We start from the raw sequence: 22854 nt of genomic DNA, 5'->3' as shown, positions 1-22854 counted from the left end.
GCAAATAATTTTTTTACCAATAATCTAACAAGCTTATGCATTTGCCAATTCCACAGGGAGAACTAAATCTATAGAACATTCTGAATACAGGAAGAAATTTTATGGACTATTTTGGAAGTGCTTCTCACAACCTGTCAGAACTCTGTACTGATATCCATTGTTATAGATCACCTCATTCCATATTACTTTCATTGTCTTCCTAAAAAATTACCAAGCATGAATTATCTAATAACATTGGTCCATAAAGAGAAATAGGTTTCTCTAGGAATTTGCTGTTGTTCAGTTGCTATGTCATGTCCAACTCTTTTGCGACCCCATGGAACGTAGCCTGCCAGGCTCCTCTGTCCATGGGATTATCCCAGACAAGACTATTGGAGTGGGTTGCCATTTCCTTCTCTAGAAGATCTTCCTAATCCAGGGATCAAACCTGTGTCTCCTGCTTGACAGGCGGATTCTTAAGCACTGAGCCACCTAGGAAAGCTAGGATCTATTAAAATTGTAGCCACTTTCTCAATTGATTGCTGGCTCCTACAAAAATTTCTCATATGAGGAAAGAGAGAGAGAGACAGAATTAGAGAGAGAGAGAATTTATACTACTGATACCTGCTCTTCCACCATTCTCTTAGGAGTTGCAGACTTGATCCTGAATTAATGAGCCTGTTACATGATCTCTAATAAAAAAAATTACTAGAGGAGAGATACTGCTTGGAATCTGCCACATATTTGGTCCAAGGGAGAATCGATTTCATCTGTATTTAACACATGCTTGTTTTCTGTCTCGCTTGTCTCCCCCACACCCCATGGCTCCCTCTTTTTCTTTTTCCATCTGGAAAACTTATCTCCTAAAACGCTACCATCAATCAGCCAAAGGCACTCTTCTCGACAGGGTGTCTGCCAGTTTGACTAAGCACAAGTAGTCACTAGTTTGGGGATGCCTCCCACACTCTCCAACACTGTGTGTTTTTCTAGCCTGCCTAACCACACGAGCGCAATTTGGGATATTTATACTTACCTCCAGTTTCTATCGCGATAAAAAGCACTACTTGGACAGAACTGGGCATTGGCGATGGAAGGGGGTGATAGAGGACAGACTGAAGTTTGCCCACGTGATTTGTCTATCTCAGACTTTTGCATTTCCACCCATTTGGTCCTACGTTGACTCAGTGCCTGCTCCAAAAATATGAAAATCAAATGCTCACAAGGATGCCTACACTCTGTCCTACAAATCTTCCTTAGGAGCAGGCACTGTTCCCATTTCCAGTCCTTCATGTCAATATCACTCCCAATACATTTAAACCTCTAAGTTTAAATACAGCATGAAGGGGGGATGGTGGCAGAAAGGAGAATAAAAGTGGGATTGGCAACAGAAACCCAGCACTAGTCAAAGGGAAGAAAAGGGGGGAACGGGAGATGGGTGGCCCCCTCTCTCTCCCGCAAAGTTCTATTTGTGAACACGCCCACTGGCCACAGCAAAAAAGCCCTGTGCATGGGCACAGGTGGGTCCCAGCCTCTCTGGCTGGGTGCAGCTTAAGCACGGAGCCTGAATGAAGACTTTCATTGCTGTTTGCTGTTTTTGTTGGCCAGTAGCCATGGCAAACATTTGCAGGTGGCTTGGCCAGATTTTGACACTTAAATATTTGAGGTTGTGATAAAAATCAGAATATTACTACAATATGGTTCTGTGCAGCCTCAGAGGGGAAAAAAAAAAAGAAAGAAAACTATCTGCAATTTCAAATGCTCATTTAAAGACACAGTCTCCAGAGGGAACTCATGTTTTAAAATAAGTACTCATTTCCTCTTTGCTGAGAGAAATAAAAGAGTCAGCCGTCCCCAAATGTTACCACCTAGAGTTTCATTCTGAATCCACTGGTGAGATGGGTTGCTGAGCCCCCATGATCATCCGGGCAAGGTTTTAGATGGGTCACATGGAGAAAAATGGAAATGATGGGGTGTGGGGGTTGGAATCAACATGGCAAACACAACAGGGAAGAATCTGAAGCAAGAAACAGCCTCCCTCAAGTTTGGCAAGGAGACAGAGTCCTGAAAGTGACAATTATCTCCTAGAAAACACCAGGAGAGACACATAACACCCCAGGACTGGGAATAAACGGGAAGTCAGAGTGGGTCGGGAGATGGCACATACCCCCACCTGACAGGGCACAGTGACACAGCCTAGAAATGTCATCCAACTGTGCAGCCCTGGCCAGCTGGCTAAATTATTGACAGAGTCAACACCCATCTTAGAATTTAGTGCTAACCCTTAAAAGATTGTTTCACAAAAACCACCATTGTACTAACAATGGCCAAAAACTAAGGGCCTCCAAGAGGGAAGTTAGGGGGCAGGAGGCAGAAGAACTCCAGGGGAGAAGGAATGCTGTAAAAATGCTAATAAAATCTAGCACATTTTATGTTTTTTCCCCTTGAAAGAAAAATAAAATAATTATAATTAGCTCACCTAGCTGTGAATTGTTTGCCCAAAGCCAAGCCACTGGAGTGAAGGAGTCCCTTGAGACTGAGATGCTGTCTTTAATGACCCCACCTTCTTAGTATATTACAGGTTCTTGCTTTGGACGGAGAAGCATTTACTCCCATAGACATTTGAGAAAAAAAAGATTCTTTCACAGACACACTTGCAACTTTAGCACTGGCTTATTCCAACAAAACCAAGCATTCGAATGGCCAGATTAATTTTCTGTTTCTTGAATGGGAAACCAAAGGTTCCCATGGCAAACTCACAACATAGTTATTACCCACGACTCTCACTTGTTAAGATTTGTCTTTATATGTCACAACCCATCCTGATAAGTTGAGAAATGTGAGAGACAAGGTACCCTTTCTAGTGTATTCTGAGGAGGGATAAGCCATTGTCCCTAGTGCTCCCTCTGGGTGGGGAATTCTTATACACTTTTAAAACAAGGAAGGGAAAAGATACTGACAAAGAGTGAGATAGCTTCTAATTTTTTCTTAAAATCTACTATTCTACATATCTACTATTCAGTGGAAAATTCAAACTAAATTCTGATATGCACACCAAATACAGCAAGCTCCCATTCCTATTTTAAACAGAGAATTCTAGGAACAAGGAGCAAGGAGTTCTCAGCATCCAGCAACATAAATTTATCATAGCTCTTTGGCTTAAGTTACTACTTTTTCTTCCTAAGATCCCAAGCACTCTTAAATTTTTTATTTCCTTTTCACATTACTCTTGTGAGGGTGGAGAGAAGACACACCATCCTCATTCTGGAGAGCAGGAAGCTGGGCCAGAAGTTTGCATTTCTAAGAAGCTCCTGGGTAATACCCATGCTGCCAGTCCTCAGACCACACTCTGAGTAACAAGGACCAAGAGCTATCACATGATACTCAGGAGTGAGTGCTTGTGCCATGCCATGATACAGTATCTGGGAGCATTCTACCTATTTTTCTCAATGCCTCAGTATTGTCTTTTTTACATAAATGAGAAGGATAGGGTCTGCCTTCTTTGTTTTGTCTTCTCCAGGATTGAATATGAACCAGTGCAGAAAGAGAGGTGAGCTAATGAGAAGGTATTAATATTAACAAGGGAAAGAAGCAAGAAGAATTATCAGAGAGAAGGAGGACTGTGGAAACATACCAAAGAGACGGGTGTTGGACATTGGTCTTAGGAATGGAGGCACATACTCTGTTAATGAGGAAGCTGGGTGGGTGACACTTCCCTCCACCATCCTCAAGCATTTGTCCTGAGAACTACACTCTGCTCCCAACATCCAAGGGGTTTCCCCACAGTCACTTTAAGGTTCAAGAATCTTCTCTGAAGGAACAATGACACAGAACGACTTGCTCTTCTCTTCAGAGCCACGGTCAAAGAGCTTCTACCAAACAGAGACTCCCTCTACCTTTCTCCCATCAAAAACATCACTCTGAGCTCTAGGCAGTATCACACCAGCGAGGAAAACCAACTTCTGTCTTATCCAACCTGCAGACTAGAAACCAGAAGAAAGTCCAGAAGCTGCCCTGAGCTCTGGCCAGGACCCAGAGACAACCGAGGAGATCTCCTTACCCGATCTGGCGGTTGGTGGAAGGGGCCTGCGTGATGACAGAGCTGGACTGGGGTGACGGCATGGCTTGCTGAATCACAACGCTGGTGTCATGGTTGGGCATCCGGGCGCTGCCGAGCTGGTGAGCTCCAGGCCCCGCCATGGCCCCACCAACGGGGTTATGCATCGAGATATTCTGCCCAGAGAAGACAGAGGGGAAAGGGTCAGAAGAGGTTAATGCTTTATTCTGCTCTCAGGCTTTCAAAGGCCAAACTGGGGAATCTGGTCATGTCAACTAAATACAGAGTTATGGCTTCTGGCAAGCCATGGGTCCATTTATTTTGTTATAACTTACAGCTTCAAGGAGATGAAAAATAACTATTCGCCTTAAGAGTAAGGCACATAAGAAAATACCTGGAAGTTCACTAATCACCCTGCCACCTCCCATGTGAAGTTTAGTGCATATCTGCCCTGACTCGGGGTGATATATATTCCATTTGAAAATGATTTCTGTGGTAAGTGCATAACATTATGATTTAGTGAAAAGCCATTCAGCACCCTGCTTTGAATGACAAGCACACTTGTTATTTTTTCTTTTTCAGTCCTATACGAGTAACCACCTCTTTTTTCCCCCCAGGAAACTACTTTTCTCAATCATAATCTGAGCATGCATGACCCAAGCTCAACAACCTAGGGAGTGAGGATGTTGACGGTGAAAGACAACAGGGTGTCTGGGGTTCAGTGACGAGAGTGAGTTACAGCTCTCTATTGTTTTCCCATAAGATAGATCTCTAATACTTCGGTTGAATCATGGAATACTGACAACACTTGTTCACCTGTTTACTTGTTCACTGTCTTTTCCTCTAGCACATACAATGTTTGTGTTCATGACTCTATCCCATGGGGACTGGAGCACAGTAGGCATTCAGTAAACACACCTATATACATGAATAAAGTAGGGAAGAAAATAACGGCACAACCAAGTCACTGGAGTGACTTAACATCCTGTCTTTATTTCTGGTGACGTGAGTGAAAGCTTCTTTGTTTAAAATTCAAAAGTAAGGTAAAGTATGGGCTTCTCAGGTGGCACTAGTGGTAAAGAACCTGCCTGCCAATTCAGGAGACATAAGAGACACAGGTTCGATCCCTGGGTTGGGATGATCCCCTGGAAGAGGGAAACCCACTCCACTATTCTTACATGGAGAATCCCATGGACAGAGGAGCCTGGAGGGCTACAGTCCACAGGGTCGCAAAGAGTTGCACGTGACTGAAATGACTTAGCATGCATGCAAGGTAAAATATGCATGATAAAGCTAGCTTAAAAGACAGTGCTTATTCTTTTTTATTGGAGGATAATTGCTTTACAGTGTTACAGTGGTCTCTGCCATGCACCAATGCAAATCAGTCATAATTATATATATATATATATATATATATGTATATCCCCTCCCTGTTGAGCCTCCCTCCTCCCGCCATCCCAACTCTTTAGGTCATCACAGAGTGCGAGGCTGGGCTTCCTGTGCTATACAGCAGCTTATGCTAGTTATTTATTTCACATGTGATAGTGTATGTAAGTCAATGCTTAGAAAAGAATGTCACTGGGGCAAGAAGAGAGGATTCACGCTGAGGCATAAGAGGGCTGAAATGTGAGAAATTCAGAACCTAGTAAAGAAAAAGAAAGTACAGGACAAAGTTACATAAGTCAGTGGGCCACTGAAAACATCCAAGTACAGCTCCTTAGCCTAGAAGGGTATGGAAATCTGAGAGGTCAGTTGGACAGTGGGCTGAGGATGACAGGAAAGAAATGGAGTGTCACTAGCAATTTACTAGAGGAAAAATAGCTATCTGTCTGTGCTTTGGGGTTAGCAAAGAAGAAAATAAACAGTACTCAGGAGAACAGGAAGTGGTTCTTTGAAGTTCTTCTGCAAAGAACAGGATTTCCTGCACTATGTGTTAAATGATGGTGATAACATATATGGTGGCGGGGGTGGTTGTGTCCATCACTTTGCACCTTTCCCAGGTTTCTGATTTCTAAATCCTGACCACACAGTCTGTCCAGAGTCCAGATGGCAACTGGGCACCTGGCTTAGACTGTGAGCTGACTGTGTTGTCGGGGGTCCCAAAGGCATGAACAGGTTTAGACATACACACACATGATCCAAAGGCTCCTGTTATATACTGGAAGATTTTTCTGACATGGGAAAATATTGTGGTTGGTTAAAGTAAGATGAAAGGAAATAGTGATTTGTATTGGGGTGGCAGCACAGGGATATGCTTGAGTTATTTTTATGGGATCTAGAGGTCTAAAGAATCAAATGAAAAGTAATACTGAAAATAAAGATAATCATTATTTCTTTCAAAGGTGAACCTCAACAAACTCATTTTCCGAGGTCTTAGTGTGAGGTTGTGATGAAGTAAACATTGCAAGTATTATTTTTCCATTGTTTGGATCCTTCAAGATATTCAAAATTTTTCATCTTGTTCACAGTCACCTATTTTGTTAATAATAGATCTCAGGCACAGAAGGATTTCTGACTTTCATTTTATTATTTCTGTTGTGCTAGTGAAAGTTATCAACAGAGCCATATGATTTTAAAAATAATCTTCTTTAAGTTCATGACAATAATATAAAATGTCTAAACCCTTTTTGAGTTACCTTTGGCATCTCTTTTTTATCACCCCCACGTGGAGTCCCCAAGTACCATAAATTCAATGCAAGCATCATTCTTCTCTTTCTGTCTCTTCTTCCACCAACTTCTACCCAACCATCATCATCTTCTTTCCTGGGTTCAACAAGCGCTCTCCAAACCAGGCCCCTGTCACTCACTTTGACTTCCTTTCCTCCTCCTTCCCATACTACAGCCACAGTCATCTTTTCAAAAGGCAAAACCAAGCACATAACATACAGATCCCTCTACATTGCCCACCCTCTCCAGGCTGCTTAGATGGCTTCTCATGGTTCAGAAGACCCTAACAGCACTCTCTGCATGATCTTCAAGGCCTGCATGAGAGCCTCCCGACCTCCCCAGCTCATCTCACACCACCTTCACTCTCGCTCCCTGTGATTCACTCCACCTGCAGGAATTTCCCTGCTCTCATCCTGCTCCATATGTCGGTACAGGGCTGAACATGCTGTTTCTGCTACCTGTGCTCTTTCCCTACCTGCACCTTCAAATCACAAACTGAGCATCACGTGAGAACGCCTTCCCTGACCTCTCCAAGAATGAGCACCATCTCCCCCTCCTTCACGGCACTTTACACAAGTTCACAATTGTCTTTGATTATTTGACTAAAATCTGTTGCTCCCTCTAGAATATAAGCAAGATGAGAGAAGGGACTAAATTTGACTTTACTCCACACTGAGTCTCTGTTGCCCAGATCAATGCCCAGCATAAGGTAGGCACACAGTAAACTATAGAGAATGAGTAAACTATAAAATGACATTCCTAAAATATTCAGTATGATGAAATCTTATCTTTTATTTCCTGGGTGAATTTTGAGAATGTGAGCTCTCTTGTCTGTTTACTTTAAAATCTCAAAGTATGATCACAATAAGAGAAGTTAAGATACGTTAGATATTAGAGAAATAGGATCAGAATTAAGAAGAAAGCCACAAACCTGGAACATACACTGGAAATCAAAGTCTTTGAGAAGACACTGAATGAGCCCTTGAAGGAAAGTACTTAGAAATGAACTTCAAGTCTTTGAACATTTTGGCTCAAATGATATGTCCATAATAATTCTTTACCTTCACCATGAAAACCAAGAAAACCTTTGTTCAAAGTTTTTGAAACGTGATACAAAGAAATTGGTTTGATTTATTCAGAGTGAAGCATGTTAAATGAGAGAGAGAGAAATACCTTTCCCCTCAAAAAGTCTAGGAATGTTGTCTGAGAATCATTAAAAAGAATAAAAAAGACTACCAGGAATATACTTCACACACATCCCCACCAACATTTTTAAAGAGATCTCTTTGTCTCTGTGATATCCTTCAGAGATGGAAAAAACTCCTAAAAGTTATGCTATTCTTCAAAAATCTCCTTTCTCCCCCACATATGAAATCTGCAAATTCTCCAGCCTCCTCCCCCAAGACCCAGAGAGTAATTTCAAAACATTTTGGAAAAATAAACAAATTTAACCAAGCATTATCATTTTGCATTAAGAGAAGATGATTTTTTTTCTTTCAGCATTACATAGTAACTCAAACATGAAATTACTTTCTGAATTCACATTTTCCTAATTATGGGTTCAAAACCTGTCTTCCTCGATAAAAGAATGGCATTTTATCTTTAGATGAATTAAATATCCAATTTCAAAAACACAAAGAGTGACTGTATCTTGCCGAGCTATTTTTGTTAGTATAGGTGCATAGACTCTGAGCTGGTGAAACAATGTTACCAATCAGTGATGGATGTCAATATACAGGGAAGAATCTGGGGGTTCAACCTTTGCCCTTTCCTTGTTCAACATTTTTATCAACAGCTTGGATGAAGATGTAAATTCATGCTTGTCAAATCTGTGGTTGACACAATATTGGGAGGCATCACTAACATTCTGTATAGTAGAACATGGTTTTACTGGAGCCAACTGTGTGATCTGGCCTCCAAAAATGCTAACATAAATCTAGGTTGCTGTAGGACAAGTGCAAAGTCCAGATCAAGGGAAGTAATTATTTCACTGTCGAGCACATCGGACTGACCACATTTGGCCACCACATTTTAAGGGGGAAATTGACAAATAGGCGGGAATGAAAGCAATGGAGGCATCCAAAATACATCACAGAAGAGGGGTAGAAGAATCAGGGAATATTTAGTCTGAAGAAAAGAAGGCTTAGAGGTCATGCTAACTGCCTTCAAATATTTGCGGTATTAGACATAGTCTATGTTGCTCCAGAGGGCATAATTTCAAAAAAAATGGGATCAAGATGATAAACGCCAACAATAACTATAATTTGAGTACCTATTGAAGCAGCTATTATGTTAGATACTTTATAAACTGCTCCTCTAATCCTCACAATGGTGGCTCAGAGGTTAAAGCATCTGCCTGCAATGCAGGAGACCTGGGTTCAGTCCCTGGGTTGGGAAGATCCCCTGGAGAAGGAAATGGCAACCCACTCCAGTATTCTTGCCTGGAGAACCCCATGGACGGAGGAGCCTGGTGGGCTACAGTTCATGGGGTCGCAGAGTCAGACATGACTGAGCGACTTCACTTCACTTCACTAATCCTCACAATGACACTGTAAGATAGGCATTACTATTCTAATTTTAAGATGAGAAAAAGAGTAAAACTCTACACCATCGCTAATACTATTCCATTTCCCTCTGGCCACACGCACTCCTTCTGGACTGGCACTTTAAAAATAGAAATAAGACCTTTAGTTGGGATAAAGTTACCAATATGTAGGGATAACCAAAGACAAAACAAGTTGCCTTATAAAGTACTGAGCTTCTAAGCATCAGATTTAAGCTGGTAGGGACTAGTGGACATCTGTAAAGGATGTCACCAAGAGGATTCTTACAGCCTGAGGGAGATGGCACTAAATGATCTCTAAGGTCTCTTCTTGCTAAGATTCTCTCACAATACATGGTTTATAATTTGGCTCAGATGCTTCCAAATAATTAGTAACCTGTGATAATTTTGAAAATATACTGCCTTAGCAGTTAGGAGGTCTCTTCCAGTTCAGTCTCTCTACCCCTCCTTATAGTCATATAACCTGCATAAATCATTCAGCTCCCCTTGACTTCACATGGTCCCCATGATCTTTTCCAGCTCTGCCACTCTACATGTCTTTCTATGTTACATTTTATGAGACACTACATATCCACACAGACTTTTTAGACTTGATTCAAGGACTTACAAACATTGATTTTCCTCCATAACCATTAGTTTTTGCATAAATGAACTTTCCAAAAATTATAGCTTTCCACCAGACCCAAGAGATCATGATTGAGGGAACAGACCTAACAAAATAAAATTTCACAAACACCAAAGATGAAAAAGCTTCTCAGAAGAAACCATTTTCACCTAAATTTTCCCCCTCTTTAGTTTCGATTTCTCTGCATGTCCTTGGCCGCCTTCTTTTCCTTATGTCCTGCAATATACCTTGCTCTCCATTTACTGTTGTTCTGAGACATAAAGGGTGTGTGAATGGGATGAGAACTGGGGTAATAATGAGTCTTGATTGCACAGTCAGTGAGTTTGAGGTAGAGTGGTAATTGTTCAACATGCATGGGCTTGGAAACCAATATTAAAAAAACAACCTGATGTATATGAACATAAGTCCACACTCTTACAAATAACTATAATTTCAGGGTGTGGTGCAGGATGAAGGGAGGTGGACCACAAATGAAAGTGAAGGTTGGAGCATACAGACAAAATGATGTTGATTCCCATAAAGTCCCCAAGTGTTATCTTCAAATCTATATTCTTTCCAACTGCCAAGGTGTGGAGACTTTATAAGCCACGCGTTTACAAGATGAGTTGTGCAATCTTAGAATTGTCTGCATCTTAATGATGCCCAGGCAGTTAGGAAGACTTTCAGAACTTCTCCAGTGTAAACATCCATGAACTGCATCCAAAAGATGTCTGAGACTTTGATAGAATAACAAAGGTTTTAACCTTCTGGAAGATCTAGGCTCTCTGGAAGTGTTGGAGAGACTCTAGAGGGTCTTGACTCCTTTCTGGTGCTCTTGAGAGCTGTAATGGTATGAGTATTTTGAATCCTACTGAGAAGATGGGCTGTTCCGTGACAAAGGAGACAGCGTGGAATTATATGAGGCATGGCTGGGGTTGCAGGAGAACAGGGGCCATGCAGGCTGCCTCTCTCTCCTTAGCATAGTCGCACAGTGCAGGATGGACCACAAAGATAAGACATTATCTCAGGCAACCTCTGCAGGAGAGGAAGGGAAAGGAGAGCACAGAGCACTGTGAAAACTCCAGCTTTGACGTGTACCTTTAATTCTGTTTTGTCACTTATCCCTGGAGAATTCTAAGGAGGAACAAATTACACAAAGAAAACATGAGCAGTGCCATCGAGCTCAAGTTCGCTTCAGCACTATACTATCTGGGACACGTTATTAAGCTTTTGGAGCCATACCTTCTTCATCTCTAAAATGGAGATAACCATCTAGTGGACAGGATTGTAGTGAGTTTCACATGAGATAACAGATACTCCATCATAGTACCTGACAGCAAATGTGCACTTCTTTCCTTTCAGTAAAGTTCAGAATGTGAGGCTCAGACAGTAAATGGTTAATTCTGGGTGGCTACTCCCTATGACTGATTATTAACATAAATATTATAAGTAATGGCTAACACACAGCCTGAACATATGTCCAAAATCTCATTTAATCCTTATCATCAGTCTAGAAGTTTGGTATGATTATTACCTCCATTTTACAGAAGAGGAAATTGATGCATAGAGAGGTTGCTACTGCTACTGCTGCTAAGTCACTTCAGTCGTGTTTGACTCTGTGTGACCCCATAGACGGCAGCCCACCAGGCTCCCACGTCCCTGGCATTCTCCAGGCAAGGACACTGGAGTGGGTTGCCATTTCCTTCTCCAATGCATGAAAGTGAAAAGTGAAAGTGAAGTCGCTCAGTCGTGTCCGACTCTAAGTGACCCCATGGACTGCAGCCTACCAGGCTCCTCCGCCCATGGGATTTTCCAGGCAAGGGTACTGGAGTGGGATGCCATTGCCTTCTCTGATAGAGAGGTTAAGAGTCCTCAAAGTCACACAATGAGGAAGTGGACAAGCTGGGAACTAGGCAGCTTGGCTTCAGAATCCACACTGCCTCTACAGTCTCTCCTTAAAATATTTTCTAGTGGAAAGTGACACAGCAAAAGATATAAAGTATATCTGATATCATTGCTATGGATGTTAAAAGAAGTGAACAACTGATGCTATAGTATATGATCCTGAGAATTAGAGTCTATCTGTCATACCACTAATTTGGATCAATGTCATCACCACAGCCTTCACAGCTAGCAAAGCGTGGGAATATACCATTAATTCATTTCAAAGTGATTGATCAATAACCCTTATCTCAAGGTCATTTTGGCTGCATAAGCATTTCTAAACTGATTTACTATGAAGAATACAGATTAGAATTAGGGAGGGAAAACTAGTTCAAAAAGCGTTGATCAATACTTTCACCAAATTATCGAAACAACCAACCAACCATGACTAGCTCACTCTACGATGAGAGTTCACCTTCCTTAAAAGTTTCCCAGAGCTCAGAGAAAGCCTGAGAAAGAGATAATGTTTCTGACACTTGGATCAAGTTCGACTTCTAAGGCAACTTCTCTTGCAATGGGTAGAAAGGCAGCTCGCACAGTGATGTAACCCTCAGTGGTCTTAGCCCACTCCCACTTTTCCAGGAAGCAGGCAGCACCTCCTAACTGGGGCTCTATATGTCAGTCTGCAGGACACACAGCAGCAAGATCTGATCCGTCTGACTGGTCCACACTCTCCTCCAATCCCAGACCTCTGTCATCCTTTCTAATACTGGGTTTCAGGCAACAGAGCCCTGAAGCACCCCTGTAAGCATTTTATAGCTATTCATTTAATATTGTTGTAAAATGTTTAAGACAATAAACCTCTTCTTAGAAGCTACCCATGACTGTGAGAAACAGTCTTTGGGTCTGTCTCAAAGATCCTCCTCCTTCCTGTTTAGATTCTCAGGGCCCTGAACTGTTCATGTCTCTGCTCTCATCTCCCATGTGACTGTCTTGACTGCACCTGCTAAATACAATCATATGGAAAAGAAGAAATGAAATGGCACGAGGACTTCATTCAGCTTACTAGAATCACAGTGGAGCAAATGTCTGGTGTTTCTGTATTTACAGATAATCCTGGAAGTTAGAAACTCATCTAACACCACTGAAAATGATATTGTCAGCACTGCTCTCTGGTAAAGTTCCTCCTTTCTCAAGGAACTTCTTCCAGAAAGCTTCGCATTCATTCCATCATGGCATCAGCCTATTTAAACACTTCCACTGGCCATCCATGACCTCCTATGAGCACCTTCAAGTTGATTTCAGCATTTTACATTCTAGCTGCCATCAATCTTTCCCACTTCACCTCCTGCCAACCCATCTTCCCCTTCCTCTCCCCTACCGCTGACACACACAGACTTTGATGTTTTTTGACTATCCTAAATCGTTGCATGTCTCTTTTCTACCTTTGCACATAACATTTCCTCTCTGAAGTCAACCCAAGCATCAAGGTCCAGCTCCAATGCTCCCTCCTCTGTGGAGCCTTCCACCACTTCTGGCTCTGTTAATTCCCCGCTCTGCTCCCCCATAGTGCCTTATCCACACCTCCATCAGAAAGCCTGATTTATTTTTACAAATGCTTCTTCCAGGAAACTTGGAGAAGGGAATATTCCATGTTCATGTGAGAACTGCCAGTGCCATGAACTTCATAGATGTGCAATAAATTCCATTATTCAGTGAATAAAGGAATGATGTGTGATCTTGAGCAAGTTTATAGCTTCTCTTTAGTTTTCTCAGTCATTACACAGGAACAACCCTGCCTTGTAGGATTTTTATAAAGATTAAGTTAGGTAATATAAATACAGAGCTGAGTGAAATGTTGGATACATTAAATGTCCAATAAAAGTTAGTAGTCATTATTATAATTATCATTATTATTATCATGATTACTAAAATGCTAACACTACCTCCCTAACTAAAGATATGCCCCCTGTTATTTTCTTCCTCAGCACCCAGATCTTTTCCTTTATAGCCTCTCTCAATGAGCAACTGTGATAATCATTATTTCCAGGTCATGATATTATAATCAATTGACCACTCCTTTGTCCTCCATCTTATCCCATACATACTTCTTTCAAAGTTCCTATAACACACAGGTACATTTACTTCTATAATTCAGGTCAGTTTCCCCTTCCAGCTATGAACACTCTAGTGACAGGGACAGGTCTGATTTCTTATCATTGTCCTCAGGGCTTAATACAATGGCTATCACATAGATGCTTGCTGAGTGAGTAAACAGTAAGTATAGCCAATGTCGAGGAAAGAGGAGAAAAAAAAGAAAAAGTAAGTGCTCTTTTAGAGGACCTACAGTTTAGAGAAAATATGGAAATTTAGGGAAAGAAGGGGATGAAAAACAAATGAGTCAGAAAAATATCTTTTTAAAAAAATTTATTTATTTTAATTAGAGGCTAATTACTTTATAATATTGTATTGGTTTTGCCGTACATCATCTTTATACACATACAAACAAGAAAGAAGGAAAGACACATCATCTAGAGCTGATGAGAGCACTAAGTAGAGGGCAAAGGGCTAGTCAACAGGTCTGAGTTTCCATCTGATCCACCATTAAGCACGTGATCTTGCTTAACTTCTTCAGTCTGTTGATTCTGCCTCCATAACGATTCCCACAGCTGTTTTCTTTGCTTTCCCACCAGCTCCAGAATTTCATCATCACCTATCCTGATCACATAGTAACTTCTTATTTTCAGTGCACCATATTATAAATTCCAGGAAGCAAGGACAGTGCCTGTCTCATTTTCTCCTCTATTGCCAGTGCCTAAGCTCCATGCCTAAGCTCCATACCTGGAAGCCCAGGTAGCCCAGCTAAAGAACCTGCCTGCCGATGCAGGAGACTCAGGTTTGCTCCCTGGGTGGGGAAGGTCCCCTGGAGGAGGGTATGGCAACCCACTCCAGTATACTTGCCTGGAGAATCCCACGGACAGAGGAGCCTGGTGAGCTACAGTCAATGGGGTCACAAAGAGTCGGACATAACTGAAGCAACTGAACACACACACACGTGCAAGCTCCATGCCTGGCACAGAACGAGATGACCAATGAGTAAATGGATGAATGAATTATGATTCCTGAGGTGATGATATGGAAATAAAGAGCAATCAATCTGTAATTTCCTCGTCTGTGTTGGGCACATGGCTGTCGTAGCCTGAGATATAAAGAGAGACCACTTGTGAATTTGGGTCCTCAGGAAGTCCTTATCCGGAGAAGGCAATGGCACCCCACTCCAGTACTTTTGCCTAGAAAATCCCATGGATGGAGGAGCCTGGTAGGCTGCAGTCCATGGGGTCTCGAAGAGTCGGACATGACTGAGCACCTTCACTTTCACTTTTCACTTTCATGCATTGGAGAAGGAAATGGCAACCCACTCCAGTGTTCTTGCCTGGAGAATCCCAGGGACGGGGAAGCCTGGTGGGCTGCCGTCTATGGGGTTGCACAGAGTCGGACACGACTGAAGCGATTTAGCAGCAGCAGCAGCAGCAGCAGCAGAAGTCCTTATCAACACGCAGAGGCCAGGACACAGCTCAACAGTCTCCTCAAACTGCCACATGTCTGGTCAACTCAAACAAGAGCACCCTGGCTGAAGACAGGCCATCGTTAGCAACTAGGAAATAGGGCCCAAAAGTCAGAGCTAAGTGATTAAAAACAAGTGAAACCTGGGGTCCTGGGACGGGTAAGGAAAGGTAAGCAGATGGCACCAATGCTATCGCCAGGCTCGTGCTTCTGTGTGGCCTGGGGAGTTTTTGAAAGGGGGCTTTAATATGAAAGCAACACCAAGTACACAGGAAAATTCTGGGAAGTCATCCTGTGCCTGGTTTGGCTGTGCAGGAGGCAAGCGGTCCATTTTAGAATCACTAAGTAAATTTCTCTCCCTGCCTTATTGAAAAAGTAAAATTACTAAAAATAAGTGCATGTAAAACTCCTACAGGGATGATGAAAGTCTATTTCTTCAGCATTTCTTTTTTTTTTTTAAGATTTTTTTTTTTCTGATGAGGACCATTTTTAAAGTCATTATCAAATTTGTTACGATATTGCTTCTGTTTTACGTTTTTTTGTTTTTTTTTAGGCTGTGAGGCATGGGGGAAATCTTATCTCCCTGACTAAGGATGGAATCCACACCCTCTGCGTTGGAAGGTGAAGTCTTAACCACTGGCCTACCAGAGAAGTTCTCTTCAACATTTCTAAGAAAATCAAATACTTGCTTAATGACCAGAAATATAAAGGTGGCACCTCCAGCACAGGTCTAAGGAGAAACTCTCCCTAGCCTTTCCCAGGCCCCTCATCCCTCAGTTCTTCTCTCACAGCCAAAAGAGACAGAAGGTAGGGCTGGCCACTAAAATGAATTTGCCTGAAAACTCCCCTAACTGGAGCACTGGTTGGGCATCTGCATTCCTGAATATTTGGCAACATTATGCTCTGAACATAACATAGAAATGTGATCCTCAGCGGGAAGGAAAAAGTACTACAAGATAGACTTCCTCCTGTGAAACAATAGAGAATGAAGAGGCTCCCACTTCATGTTGCTGCTGGTGGAACCCGTCAGGTGACTCTCCGTGAATGAACTTGCTTTGTAAATTATTTAGAGCTTCACAAACCTAAGTTTCTGCGAGGCTGTTCTAAGGATCAATATTAATAAAGCAGCATATTTCTATACTGGGAAGTGGCTCTTGGATAAGTACTTTTTGAATCGCCACTGCTTCCAAGGAAACTGAATCATAGCTACTAGTGTTTCAAATCTTAAGACAAAACCCAAATGCCATTATCCAACAGGAAAAATTGGTGAGAGATGCAGTTTATTTTATTCGATGGAATCCTGATGTAAAGAGATAACATTTCTCTCTTGACCACAGCGAACCAAATAGCACTTGTGTAGTGCAGGGGAACTGGCCACAGAGGGATGTGACAGTCCCCAAAGAAGCTTCTGGAAATCCTGTCTGAATATTAAGAGGCCAATTTCTTAAAAATGTTCTAGTGGGAACTTGGGTTCTCTGGATCCTCAGGTGTCCAGAGGAGCACAGTAGGGGTCAATGAGATGGTTTCCATGTTTATAGAGTCTGCAAGGTACATCCCCAACCTACGAGACATCACCCACCACTGTGACCTCATTTCCTACCACCTCTCACCTTATTCACTCTGTTCCAGACTTGCACTCCCTGACGCTCTGCTAGCACATGGGAGCCTTGATGCCACCACCCCCACAGGCTAGAGGCATCTTTACATTATTCTCATAGCTACCTCCCTCACCTCTTCCAAATGTTTGCTCAAACATTACCTCCCAGTGAGGCCTATGTCTGAGGCCTGGCCACACTGTTTGCTATTACAACTCTGCCTCCTTGAGTCCTTATTTCCCTTACTTCATCCATTCATTCCCATTCATAACACCCATTCCTCTCTCACTCATTTCAATCCAAAAGCACCAGACCATTTCAGATCCTAATTCTTAAAACAAGAACTCAAGAAAAGAAAAATATACAAAAAAATCCAATGACTTTACTTATTTATTTATTTTTGACCACCAAGAATCTCTTTTATGACTTTCCTCCCTTGGATCTCATGCTTCTAAAACACTTCCTTAAAAGTCTGAATTCATTTTTCTATACAACTTGTCTTTTGAAGCTTTTACATCCCTTGATTACTAAAATCCCATTTCACTCCACTGTACCATCAGATACTATTTCACAATGTTGATAAAATCCTAGTCAAACAGAAAGAAGCTCATACTTTAGGTTATCTGGAGGACTTACTACAGATAAAGGCACAATTTCAATTAGAATGTTGGACCTCTGCATCACTTGAGGTCCCAGTAGGAAACAGAAATGGCATGCTCAAAATGGGTAATTCTAGGAGTGATTAATAAAGGAATCTGGCTTCCCAGGCGGCACTAGTGGTAAAGAACCTGCCTGCCAATGCAGGAGACGGGGGTTCGATCCCTGGGTCAGGAAGATGCCCTGGAAGAGGGCAAGGAAACCCACTGCAATATTCTTGCCTGCAGAATCCCATGGACAGAGGAGCCTGACAGGCTACAGTCCACAGGGGCACAAAGAGTTGGACACGACCGAAGCGACTTAGCACGCACCCATAATAAAGGAACTAGTTGCAAAGTTGTAGACAGAATGCAGAAAAGCACAAGCCACAGTGTAGCACCCTGGGGCCAGTTTCAGCAGGGAGCTGTTAGCATCCCCAGGCTTCTGTGAGTGAGAGAAGTGACAGACCATTGGGATCAGAGGAGAGAAGAGGTTAGCAGGACCAGGGGAGGAGAGAGAGCTGTGTGGAGAGGGCACCTGGCCAGAACTGTGACCCTCAGTCAAAAGAGGCAACTAACCAGAGAAGCTGGGAGAACAGACCCACAGGCTCGCCTTCTTCCCTTTCCGGAAACCTGTCATAGTGCCCCTGTGGCCATAGGCCCAGATCAGTAGGAAAACACAGGTTAAAGGTGTTCATTCAGGCAGTGTAAACAGGTCAGCCTTGCAAGGAAGACAGTGGAGTGCAGAAGGGGGAAATGGGCCTGGATGGACAATCAGAAATTATGCAGCACAACTATGTTCCGATTACATTTGCATTATCTTATGTTTGCATATATATATATATATATATACACTATTATATTATTAATAATATATATTTATATGTACACAAGGGACCTAAAAGATCAGAAACCCCAGTTTGGAACCCATGACATTTTTCACTCCATCCTACCTACTATAATTAAAAAAAAACCAGAGTTATCTGTATCCTTATTTCCTTTCCTTTGATTTGAACCATCTAAGGGCAGGACTTCACTAACTGAACTTGCTCTGCATTTACCCATGTGCCTAACAAGCCGTGATTGGACTGATAAAAACAACAGAAGGCAGAGCTGAGACGCACCCATCTCACATGTGCCCAGGTAACCCAGCTCCACCCCACAACGATGAGCCGGGAGAAGCGCGGCTCCTCTGAACCCAGCTACACACCTTCAACACAAGGTCTTACTTTTAGGCCACAGCTTCCGATTCGTCTACCTTCCTCCTGGTAGAACCATCGGGTTTGGAATAAGAACAGCTTTCTGTGTGGGAGTCACAGAAGGAAGAATTTGGCACCTGGCGTATATGTACCATAAAGCCATTACCGTGCTGAGCTCAACTCTCCTTCTGCCAGCTATTGGATGGGAGGAAAGTAAGTACATTTAGAAGCTGCATTTTTCTACCCTGGACAGTCAGGATTTACGGGCTGGCTTGCTAAGTAAGCACTAAAAGCCAATGAAATATTTGTATTTAGATGATCTCCCCCGGCAACCTCTTATTCTTGTGTTAGGACATGAAATCTTCAGGGCCTTCATCTTCAGCAACTCGAACATTCTATAATTTGCCATCTTGGGCTCACTTTTGTCCTACTGTGCCATTTCTCCACTGACAGGTTTAAGGTGGAATAAATGTACTGATTAGTTGATAGGCTAAGAAAGAGTATTTCAAAACCTAAAACAAAGATGAGATCTCAGGAGAGTCAGAGATCCACAGGAGAAACACACCCGGGTATGTGGGTGGTTCAGTGGTAGAATTCTCACTTCCCACTTGGGACACTGGGTTCAATTCTAAGCTCATGCAAAAAAAAGGAAAGAAAAGATACACACACAAATTGTAGTTTTTAGTGAGTCCTTGGACAAAAGGCCTATGTCTTTCCCTTTGCACTGATACTCATATCCTCAAGCTGATGATACATGTAAGTTTGTTTACTTTTTGCCCCACAAATATATATGTATATGTGTACATATATGTCCATGTGTACACATATATGTCCATATGTACACATATATATGACTATTGTCTGATTATTTTGAAAGAAACCCAATTGTAGGCCTAAGTATTAAAAAAAAATACATATACTTTTCACAGGTGTTTTCATACCTATGTTGTTTACTAGTCACTTTATGAAATAGTTTCAAATCCTTATAGATAAATTCAGAAACGTAAATAGAATCTCAGTATACAAAGCCACTTTAAAGGTTTATAATCATTAGTAAAAGGCATATTCATCGGGGCTTTTCAGGTGGCACAGTGGTAGAGAATCTGCCTGCCAGTGCAGGAGACACAGGAGATGCAGGTTTAAACCCTGGGTCAGGAAGATCCCCTGGAGAAGAAAATGGCTAGCCATTCCAGTATTCTCACCTGGAAAAATCCCATGGACAGAGGAGCCTGCTGGGCTACAGTCCATGGTGTCACAAAGAGTTGGACATGGCTGAATGACTGAGCAAAAAAGGCACATTCAGGGCAAAAGATGAAAGACATTTTATTTGAATTGCTTGCATTACCTTCACCTTGATTAAGCAGCTTTGACTACAAGTAAGTTCTGTATTTATACATTATACCAGTTTCTCTGGGTAGATAATTCTCCATCCCATTTTTAATGGAACAACAACATTTAGGCATCAAATCTAATCATCTGCTGGCAGAAGAGACCACTTCTTCAAGCCTTGTCCTGTATGTCGCTCCATTTATTCCAACATTCTTTCACATCTCCACATCTGATGGAGGTTTAGGCTCCAATGTTTGAAGAATTACTAACACGGTCCCTTTTCTCTCTTCTCTCTCATTTACTGGGATGAGAACCATCAAGAATTCTTCTTAAAGGTCTTTTTAGTGCTGTTTCATGGTAGCTGAGGGAAAAGACCTAAGAGACGCTGAGGTCTTCTCTGTGTAGAGAGAATTCAGGAACCCTATCTTTCCAGTACATGCAAGCTTTAGGGAAGTTTCCTACACACACACACACATATACTACTGCATACTCTTCCCAAAACAACTGTAGTACACTGAGCTCCAGCATAGGCCGAACAAAATTCAGTGGAGGCTGAAGAGTGTGTGCTGGGGGGTGCATCAGGCTGAGATGGGTGCTCAGACAATGTTGGAAGGAGGAGGATGAAATGCTTACAGTCTTTTATCTTAATTTTTGTGATATGATCCAATTATATCTATCCAATCAGTTCAGTTCAATTCAGTTGCTCAGTTGTGTCCGACTGTTTGTGACTCCATGGACTGCAGCACACCAGGTTTCCCAGTCCATCACCAACTCCCGGAGCTTGCTCAAACTCATGTTCATTGAGTCAGTGATGCCATCTAACCATCTCATCCTCTTTCGTCCCCTTCTCTGCCTGCCTTAGATCTTTCCCAGCATCAGGATCTTTTCCAATGAGTCAGTTCTTAGCATCAGGTGGCCAAAGTATTGGAGTTTCAGCTTCAGCATCAGTCTTTTCAATGAATATTCAGGGCTGATTGCCTTTAGGATTGACTGGTTTGATGTCTTTGTAGTCCAAGGGACTCTCAAGAGTCTTCTCCAACACCACAGTTCAAAAGCATCAATTATTCAGCACTCAGCTTTCTTTATGGTCCAACTCTCACATCCATACATGACTACTGGAAAAACCATAGCTTTGACTAGATGGACCTTTGCTATTCTGTCTAGGTTGGTTGTAGCTTTTCTTCCAAGAAGCAAGCATGTGAGATGAGTGAAAATGTGCAATAGTTTAAGCATTCTTTGGCATTGCCTTTCTTTGGGATTGTAATGAAAACTGACCTTTTCTAGTCCTGTGGCCACTGCTGAGTTTTCCCAATTTGCTGGCATATTGAGTGCAGCACTTTCACAGCATCATCTTTTAGGATCTGAAATAGTTCAACTGGAATTCCATCACCTCCACTAGCTTTGTTCATAGTGATGCTTCCTAAGGCTCAGTTCAGTTCAGTTCAGTCACTCAGTTGTATCCAACTCTTTGCGACCCCATGAATCTCAGCACGCCAGGCCTCCCTGTCCATCACCAACTCCCGGAGTTTACTCAGACTCACGTCCATCGAGTCAGTGATGCCATCCAGCCATCTCATCCTCTGTCATCCCCTTCTCCTCCTGCCCCCAATCCCTCCCAGCATCAGAGTCTTTTCCAATGAGTCAACCCTTCACATGAGGTGGCCAAAGTACTGGAGTTTCAGCTTGAGCATCATTCCTTCCAAAGAAATCCCAGGGCTGATCTTCAGAATGGATTGGCTGGATCTCCTTGCAGTCCAAGGGACTCTCAAGAGTCTTCTCCAACACCACAGTTCAAAAGCATCAATTCTTCGGCGCTCAGCCTTCTTCACAGTCCAACTCTCACATCCATACATGACCACAGGAACAACCATAGCCTTGACTAGACAGACCTTTGTTGGCAAAGTAATGTCTCTGCTTTTGAACATGCTATCTAGGACTTCAAATTTCAGGGTGTCTGGCCCCAAGTGAGTGATCACACCATTGTAATAATCTAGGTCATGAAGATCTTTTTTGTACAGTTCTGTGCACTCTTGCCACCTCTTCTTAATATCTTCTGCTACTGTTAGGGCCATACCATCTTGGCACGAAATGTTCCCTTGGTATCTCTAATTTTCTTAAGATATTTCTAGTCTTTCCCATTCTATTGTTTTCCTCTGTTTCTTTGCATTGATCACTGAGGAAGGTTTTCTTCTCTCTCCTTGCTACTCTTTGGAATTCTGCATTCAAATGTGTATATCTTTCCTTTTCTCCTTTGCCTTTAGCATCTCTTCTTTTCACAACTATTTGTAAGGCCTCCTCAGACAACCTTTTGTCTTTTTGCATTTTTTTCCCTTGGGGATAGTCTTGATTACTGCCTCCTGTACAATGTCACGAACTTCTGTTCATAGTTCTTCAGGCACTCTGTCTATCAGATCTACTCCTTTGAATCTATTAGTCACTTCCACTGTATAATCATAAGGGATGTGATTTAGGTCATTCTTGAATGGTGTAGTGGTTTTCCCTATTTTATTCAAAAAGTCTGAATTTTGCAATAAGGAGTTCATGATCTGAGCCCCAGGCAGCTCCCAGTCTTGTTTTTGCTGGCTGTATAGAGCTTCTCCATCTTTGGCTGCAAAGAATATAATCAGTCTGATTTTGGTGTTGACCATCTGGTGATGTCCATGTGTAGTCTTCTCTTGTGTTGTTGGAAGAGGGTGTTTGCTATGACCAGTGCATTCTCTTGGCAAAACTCTGTTAGCCTTTGCCCTGCTTCATTTTGTACTCCAAGGCAAAATTTGCCTG

The 22854-nt window shown here is 42.3% G+C and overlaps 1 protein-coding gene across 2 annotated transcripts in view; it reads right to left on the bottom strand.

The window, feature by feature from the left end:
- Positions 1-22854, bottom strand: part of CREB5 (cAMP responsive element binding protein 5) — a 436878-nt gene that overhangs the window by 260988 nt on the left and 153036 nt on the right. For both annotated transcript variants that reach the window (XM_010855407.1, XM_010855408.1), the window contains exon 5: positions 4037-4209. In XM_010855407.1, coding sequence (XP_010853709.1) covers positions 4037-4209 — 173 coding nt within the window. The remainder of the gene's footprint in view (positions 1-4036; positions 4210-22854) is intronic.

Source organism: Bison bison, unplaced genomic scaffold (genome assembly GCF_000754665.1).
Source record: "Bison bison bison isolate TAMUID 2011002044 unplaced genomic scaffold, Bison_UMD1.0 scf7180017864364, whole genome shotgun sequence".
NCBI classification, from domain to species: Eukaryota; Metazoa; Chordata; class Mammalia; order Artiodactyla; family Bovidae; genus Bison; species Bison bison.
The sequence above is the reverse complement of the archived record's forward strand: the minus strand, read 5'-3'. Positions and strand labels throughout refer to the sequence as shown.